Raw genomic sequence first — 9,160 nt, forward strand, 5'->3', positions numbered from 1 at the left:
CCAGTTGCTGTAGCCATCATCGCCTGAAAGGCTCAGCTTCTGGACATCAGAACCATTCTTTAACTCACTCAGCGTATTAGAAACTTGAACGTCACCAAATGACGCAGAAACTGCACAGAGGAGAAAGAGGGAGAAGAATATTTTCGACATTCTGATGTGTTGATTTCGATCGATTTCTGATTGAACTATGCGAAGGTTATATTTCTAGGGTGTTTTATATGGTTGAATCGATGGGGATTAGATGGGAAATTTCGAAATTTCGGCGATTAAGATAAGATAGTATTTCTTTTCGTTTAGCGGAGTTAATGGAAGTGCCTCTTGTGATAATGATTGTTTCGTAAATTCAATTTATGTATTGGGAAAGAGTTCTTTGAAGTCATATCTAGAGTTTTTCCTTTTAGCAATACAAATAATGCTTTCGAAAATCTAAAAAATTCTGATTCACTATTTTGTAATCAGATAATCGTTATTGTACTGAACTATTTTGAGATTCAATCATTCTTCCAAAATAACTTATTTATTCTTAGGAAGAATCAGGTTTCAATTCGAAAAAATAATTGCTAAAACTTCGTTGAAATTCTGTTCGTTGCCATAATTTTGGCGGTGTGTATATTTTTGTGCTTTTATTCAAAATGATATTTACAATAAGTACACATTTCGTAAAATATTCATTTAATGCAAAACACGCAAAACAAAATTTTAAGTATATTGAATTTTCTAAACATATCTACCCCATTTACAGAGTTGCTCAAAAATTTCCATGGATCTGATAAAGCTATCAACACTAATTTTTTCACGAAGTTTTCCTTAGATCCAATGCTGCTTTCCTAAAATGAACAAGAAAACAAAATTTTTTCTTCTTCTTCTTCTTTATATTTTAAGCCTGTGGCTTGTAGTTTCCAATTATTATGCCTCGTTTTAATATCTTTATTTACAGAACCCCTAGTGGGATTGAGCTCAGTAACAAACTTTTCAGCTGTATTTGAAAACCGAATTTACTATTCTTGATACTTAATATCTGTATAATTCTGGTAAAAAATGAGATCATATGTACCAAAAATTTTTAATTTCAGGATTCAAATTCACGAATTGCTAATGTTAAAAATGTTATTATCAAATTTTATTCTGCAAAGACCAATCTCTATCATTCAATCTTCCTCATGTAAAATCCTTTCAATTTCTACTATTCAACTTTCAACAATAAGATTAAAAATTCATCTTGCACACTAGACTTCACACATGCCAAACGATAATATCTCGAATTCACGTCAGAAGCCGTGCTTCTTCAACAACAACCACCGGAAATACATTTTAACACACTTTTGTTGCTCCCAAATCTCCCATTATACCTCGACCATAATTTCGGTACAGGTAAAGGTCCCGAAAACCTTTACAAGGCAATCTGTTTGACATCGAATTGACAAATCGTTGACATACAGTTCTATTATAGTCCCCTTTACTATATAAAATGAACTGCTGAATGAAAATATTTACTAGCTTGTTACTCTCATGAATGAATCCATATTGACAGCGAGGAATGCTCTTAAGAATCTAGAGTAATGGCTGAAAATAGGACCGGCTGTATATGTTTATTTCTTGTCACGTCTTCACGGCCAATTTGTGGATCGATTTGTTCACACTTGATCGGAGATTTAGGGATGTATTTTGTATCTAGAATGCTGCAGATGAGGTACAATCGTTATCAGATCTATTGTCGCCTTTTTCTCTTCATTATTTGAAATGTTCAATCTTGTTTCTGAAGCTCTACACTACTACATGAAGAAAATTACCTAAGAAAATCTAGTATACTGGTGTTCATAAATTGGTTGTACAAAGGAAAATTACAGATTCCTCGCATCATTTTGAGTAAAAAAGTCTTATAAATATGGTATACATATAGGATATTGAGATTTGTTTTTTTTCTCATAGCACCTTTCCTACACAAGATAACTTTAAGTTTTCATCATGTGATATGCTAATTTTTATGCAGGATGATATTTTTTCTGGTGCATTGACCACTTCTTTCTTCCAGCACATTTCTTTGGTATTTCAGAAAAATGTAAGAAGAAATTTTGGTACAGTACTACACTTTTTGGTTACTTGTTGTTTCGTCGTATCTACTATCGATTTCGAAAAATAAATTTCAAACAATTCTCTAGTAATCATCAGGAATTCCCCAATCTGTATGTAGCTAAAATTAATAAAGATTTTATAAACTGCTATAATTATCACGAAAAAGGAGGACTACAAGACACACCCTGTATTTGGAAAACAACATGCAGACTCTTGTCTATAGAGAATAATAAAAAAAGAAGCCGAAAAATTGTCTGCTAAATACAGTAAGAACATTTCATTGTTGTGAAAATACGCTTAAAATCTGAAATTCAGAAAATCAATTCAATCGAAAAACTTATGGAATAAGTACTGTTAAAATTCAAGAGCCTAGCATCCAATGTCCTAGAGTTATAACTGCATGCTTACACCCTTGGAAGTCACAGATAGATTATTAATTATTGATTATTATAATAATGAAATAGGATAAGAGTGAAGAAAGCCCTGGATAAAACTAGTAGAGAAAATTTCTTGTGCAAACTGTAATTGAATGTCAAAACTTCTGAATATTTAGCACAATATCAATCACACTTAATAGCTCAAAAACTCATAAATGGAAATAATGACTTGTATTGGGTGGGTCTCTAGAGCCTTGCGTTTGAGAGTTCGGCCTGACAGAATTAATTTGGACCTCGAATTCTTCATCTGCGAGTCCAACCCAAACATTTGAGCCCACTCGTGGCTGATATTCGAAATTTTCAGACATTTGTGCTAATTCTCTACCGACAATTCAATATGAAAAGGTAGATATATTTCTCTGGGAGTTATTTGTAATAGAGTTAGTCCTGAAAAAGAACGAATTGCACACAGAGATCTATTTTCATAGGATTTCCCCATTGCATAAGAAAAAATGCAATCCAAACACATGAAACGCTGTACGTGAAACCTTGAAATCTGAAAACTCTGACATTGCTCCTAGAATCAACGTTATCGAATCTTTTATCAACGTTTAACCGAAATTGTTACTCATTATGTACCACAAAAATATTTTGACCAGGTCTTCCGAATGCAGTTATCTGTAAACCACAGAGATATCAACTCCAAAATATGTTTTCAACCGAAGAATATTTGACAGCGGCCCACTATATATAAAACACATTTTTCACAATCAATTCAGAGTGTTCTGCACTCTATTTCAGTGAAAAAGTTCGTAAGAAAGTCTTCGTGAGCATTTTCGAATTGAATAAGAGTTCGCAAGTTCATAAATTTATTAGTTTGCCACAGTTTTTAAGCATTGAAGCACCATGTCTTCCAATACGAAAAAGCATCTTCTACTGATGTATGATCGCCCTCAAGAACCAGTTTTTGTGGCAAAAGGAGAGAATAGATCGGTCTTCAAAGTTCCCAACAAGTTTCTTGTGAGTATTTCTCCATAATTTTTCAACCTCCCCTATCGTAGTCCTTCTGGTAGTCCGATAGGTACAAACCTCTTGGAGTAACTTTAACCGACCGCTTCAACGAAGGAGCTGGTGAAGAAATCGATGTCAAAGACATCTCTCTACCACGACTAGGGGACATTACAGAGCTTGGAAGACATGAGAACTTCTCACTCTTCATCCCAAAGCACCGAAGATTGGCAGGAAAACTGATCAACATCCTTATTGGTACATCATCGCTTAGCCTTCTTGAAAACCTTATTTATACCCCATGTTTTAGGGGTGAGAAACATTGATGACCTGCTTTCGGTATGTTGTTATGCAAGAGACAACGTGAATCCCTACATGTTCAACTATTGTCTGTCCGTCTGTCTTCTACATCGCTCTGACACCAAAGACATAGATGTACCTTCCATTGTAACATCTTTTCCTGATAAGTTTGTGGAGAGTTCAGTTTTTAGTAGAGCTCGGGAGGAAGCTACCATAGTCCCAGATGGTTCAAGAGTAAGACCTTATTTTTAATTTTTACCATTTGGATCACTCTGAATGAATTGTTTTCAGAATGCTATCGAGATACCTAGGGACTACACAGCTTCTGACCTAGAAGATGAACATCGTGTGGCCTATTTCAGAGAAGATCTTGGCATCAATCTCCACCACTGGCATTGGCACCTGGTGTACCCTTTTGAGGGTGCCTTGGAAGTTGTCAACAAGAACAGAAGAGGTGAGCTCTTCTACTACATGCACCAACAGGTTATTGCAAGGTAAAAATCGAAGACTTGAATTAGATCGCCTTGAAACCAAAGAAATATTTTAGGTACAATATTGAACGTCTGTGCAACCATATGAGAAGAGTTGAAAGGTTGATGAGTCTGAGGACACCTATAAAGGAAGCCTACTTCCCAAAGTTGAACAGCTTGGTGGCTAGTAGAAGCTATCCTGCTCGTGTAGCCAATCAAACCCCCAGTGATTTGAACAGATCTGTTGATCAGATTCAGCAAGACATCGATGATATGGAGAGATGGAGGGATAGGATCTATGCTGCCATACATCAAGGATATGTGGAAAATGTAGGTTTTTGATTTTTTTATCCATTGCAGCTCACTCAAGAGAATTTACTTTTAGGATCGTGGTCAAAGAGTTACCTTGACCGAAAATGAAGGTATTGACATTCTTGGTAACATGATGGAGTCTTCAATTCTGTCACCAAATAGGACTTTCTATGGTGATTACCACAATATGGGTCATATCTTCCTTTCCTACATCCATGACCCTGATCATCGACACTTGGTATGTATAATAATATCAAATCATGAAACCTTTTGGAACTCATTTTTGTTTACAGGAAAGTTTCGGTGTGATGGGAGACTCAACTACTGCCATGAGGGACCCCGTTTTCTACCGCTGGCATGCGCATATCGACGATATTTTCCAAGAATTCAAAGCAACATTACCCTCGTATCCTGAAAGCCAAGTAAGTCCCACCTTCAAAACACACTAAAACTCCGACTGTATACTTTTTTTTCTCAAGCTTGTTTACGAAGGAGTGTCTATCGCTAATATAGAGATTCGCTCTAATGACACCCCCAACAACAGAATCAACACATATTGGCAACAATCTGATGTTGATTTATCCAGAGGTATGGACTTCCAACCAAGAGGTCCAGTCCGTGTGAGGTTCACTCATCTTCAACATCAAGAATTTAACTATAGGATTACTGTCAACAATCAAGGAAGTAGTAAGAGAGGTACTTGCAGGATTTTCTTAGCACCTAAATTCGATGAGAGGGGCAACCCTTGGCTCTTCAGGGACCAGAAGAATATCTTCATTGAACTAGATAAATTCGAAGTCAATTGTGAGTATAGAATGAACGGAATAACATTTTATGGTATCGCATCCACCATTTATGTTGAACTTTGAGACTTCAATAGGATGAAGTGGTTTAGAAGTATGGAATCCATTGTATGTCATATAAAATGACTGATGGTGAATGATTTCTTCATATTACATTCTTTACATCGTTTCATTCGCTTTCAGTGAAGTCCGGACAGAATATTATAAACCGCGCATCCACCCAATCTTCGGTAACGATTCCATTCGACCGTACCTTCAGAGATCATGACACAAACCGACCAGAAGGTGGGGATGCTCTTGCTCAATTCAATTTCTGTGGATGTGGATGGCCTCAGCATATGCTGATTCCTAAAGGAAACGCAGAAGGATACCAGTGCCAACTTTTCGTTATGATTTCTAACTACACCAATGATCATGTGAGTATCTAAATTTGTCTTGTGATTTATGATAATTTTTTGGTTGTTTTCAAGGTTGAGCAGAATGTTAGTGGGACTTGCAACGACGCCTACTCCTTCTGTGGACTGAAGGATAGGCTTTATCCAGATCGACGGTCTATGGGATACCCATTCGACAGGATGCCAAGAGATGGAGTTAGGACTCTTCAGCAGTTTTTGACGTCAAATATGAGGGTCCAGGATATTGTTATACATCACGCGAATAGGACTGTTAGGCCTCAGACTGCCAGACAGCAGACGTTGACCAACAGATCTGGGAATGATGATGAAGATGATTATGAATTATAAAAATTTAATGAAATTTGAGTTGTAATGATGGTATATTTCAATAAAATTCAGTAGTGTGTATATCTGTGTTCTTCATTATACCTATGTAGGGTTTCAGACTATGTATGGATCTTTGAGCATTTGAAAGATGTCCTATTTCATCTTCATCAACGAAGAGAATTAATATGCCAAAATTAAAGTCATATACATAAATAAAAGGTGATCCAATATGTGAAAAATATTTTTTTTTATTCTACTTACATGAAAAATTTTTTCGATCGAACTTTTTGCTAGGTATTCAAAAAGTTAGAGGCCTACTTTGTTAAAATACACAAAAGGTTGCCATCAATCTCATTTCAATTGGTTTTCATTGAATACATTATGATCTATTGGTCGTTTATCCTTTTACATTTGGAGAAACACTTGAACGAGTTGTGACTTTCCATTTATAAGTATTCCTCGAATCATCAAAAAAAAAAGTCCTATACGAACATGATCCCGCAAACGCTTTGTTTTCTAGATACAGTATGATGAAGTTTGATTTTCTACTAGTTTTTTCTCATGTCACCTTCCGTTCAGAAGGGAATAGAAATTCCAATATGAAGTTTTCATTATGCGATATGTTAATTTTGAATGCAAATCTACGGGGTATTAATTTTTCTGGAACAGTATCAGCTTCTTTCCTCCAAAACATTTTTTTTGGTGGACCACTGTTAGTTCAGAAAAATATAGAAAGAAACTTTGGTTCCGTACTACCCTTTTTTTAGAGCTATAGAACTTTAAATTGCAATAAAACAACGATGGATTATTCGATTGACATGAATTTTATTTATCCGCAAGATAATCTTGTGGCATTACATTTTAAATATGATTTCTGGCATATGACCGCCACGGCTGGCTCGGATGTAGTCCAATCTGGACGTCCAATTTTCGATGACTTTTTCCAACATTTGTGGCCGTATATCGGCAATAACACGGCGAATGATGTCTTCCAAATGGTCAAGGGTTTGTGGCTTATCCGCATAGACCAATGACTTTACATAGCCGCACAAAACGTGAAATTAGGTGGTCACCAAACGTGTCTTTCAATAAATCGATTGTGGCACGAGTTGTGTGACATGTTGCGCCGTCTTGTTGGAACCACAGCTCCTGGCCATCATGGTTGTTCAATTCAGGAATGAAAAAGTTAGTAATCATGGCTCTATACTGATCACCATTGACTGTAACGTTCTATCCATCATCGTTTTTGAAGAAGTACGGAGCAATGATTGCACCAGCCCATAAAGCGCACCAAACAGTCAGTTTTTCTGGATGTAACGGTGTTTCGACATACACTTGAGGATTAGCTTCACTCCAAATGCGGCAGTTTTGTTTGTTGACGTAGCCATTCAACCAGAAGTACGCTTCATTGCTAAACAAAATAAAATGGACGTAGTGCGCGATACGTATTCCCCACAGAACCATTATTTTCGAAATAAAATTGCACTATTTGCAATCGGTGTTCAGGCGTGAGTCTGATCATGATGAATTGCCAAATCAAACTGAGAATAAATCACTTGACAGCTGTTAAATCGGTAGCCATCATGAACAGTAACTTATAACTTATAGTTATATACCTCGAAAAAAAACACCCGTTAGTTTTGTCTTGTCGGTTACCATTTTCGGGAAAAAAAATTCGAAAAATTCTCTAGTAATCGTCAGGAAAATCCAAATTATTGTAAATAATTAATAATAATTAATTTCATAATTAATTATGTACCTATTCACCCAATCTAAACGAAGATTAATAAATATTCGATAAACTGGTATGCTTAATCATCACACAAAAGTAAGACTACAAGAAACACCCTTTATCTCGAAAACAAGGCGTTTGCGGGCGCATGTTTATGGAACTTTTTTTTTTCTTGAAATAACCCAAGGAATATCTCATTTTCCTTTGCACCTTCGATTTAAGAACACTCTTTATTTGTGGCGTCATACATGATCACACATATGTATCTACTATAAAAAATGTTGATTAACTCAACAAATTATAATTTATTTAACGTCTAAAAACAAATTTATATCTTTGACCATCACCTCCAACAACTTTTTATAGAAGTTAAACGAAATTTATAAACATATTCAAAGTTGCATCCGTATATTGTCCAACATATTCACTCCCAATAAAACAACGCACACACCAAAGATTCACATCGTCTATTCCATTCCCACAATAAACTGCCTGGTATTCATTCTAAGATGAAAATCTACACCAGTCGTTTTGTATTCCCTTTTCGAATGAATAGAGAAATCGAAGTACTCAAGAGGGTACCATCAGGACAACCGAGGCTCGTCTGCATCCAAACGGTGCTCCAAGTGACATGACTGTATTATGCGTTGTTGACGTCAAGATAATGTAAAGATGAAGTCATTATTTGAGCGTAGAGAAAGAATATGGTCGTTTTGTTTGCGTGAAAAGATGGTGAGCTGACGATGGGACTACGATGAGATCATTGATGACGATAAGGGTGTGTTCCTTTTGTTTGCGATGCGTTCGGTTTGGCCGATGTAAACATAATGGAGTTGGTTCAGATTGATTTCTGATAAGCTTCTGGAAGAAACACTGCATTTTTGATATTTATTTCTAGCTATATTTGAAATCGTACTTTTTCATTAATGTAGTGAAATTCCATTGTTTAACGTTTCCTATTCATTGATCGGCTTTCTTACCCCCTGAATTTGGGAGGTATGGGATTTTCGAGGTTCTTGATGTTTAATCGCCGGTGTGTGGGAGCCTTTAGTTTAAGATTGAGGGGATGAATCGTGAGATGTGTGGTAGGCTGGAGGTTCGATCTTTGATTATTTTCTTAGAGGTCACTCGAAAAATGAACAAAAACGTGAGAAAAATCGTTTGACGGATAGAAAGGAAGATTTTCGGTGAATAAATTGCGTTACCTACTTGCGAAATTCAAAGAAAAATTCACATAATTTATCCTAGTGACTTTTGTATTGTATTTCGGCAGTTGGTGTGACTGTTACGGAAATTGACAGATTACGAAATTTGAATTTGAATCGTACTTATGTTTCGAATTTTGAAATGATTTATAATTACA

General features: G+C 36.0%; 1 protein-coding gene across 1 annotated transcript; it reads left to right on the forward strand.

Annotated features, from left to right (window-relative positions):
• The first annotated feature begins 3,163 nt into the window (after positions 1-3,163).
• On the forward strand, positions 3,164-6,146 carry LOC123676003 (phenoloxidase 1-like). Its single transcript, XM_045611634.1, has 10 exons — positions 3,164-3,470; positions 3,524-3,716; positions 3,769-3,992; positions 4,050-4,252; positions 4,306-4,558; positions 4,614-4,778; positions 4,834-4,962; positions 5,020-5,344; positions 5,527-5,759; positions 5,814-6,146. Exons 1-10 carry the CDS (start codon positions 3,357-3,359, stop codon positions 6,084-6,086), a joined length of 2,112 nt encoding a protein of 703 aa, XP_045467590.1. The 5' UTR covers positions 3,164-3,356; the 3' UTR covers positions 6,087-6,146.
• Positions 6,147-9,160: the final 3,014 nt, after the last annotated feature.

This window comes from Harmonia axyridis, chromosome 3, assembly GCF_914767665.1.
Source record: "Harmonia axyridis chromosome 3, icHarAxyr1.1, whole genome shotgun sequence".
NCBI lineage: Eukaryota > Metazoa > Arthropoda > Insecta > Coleoptera > Coccinellidae > Harmonia > Harmonia axyridis.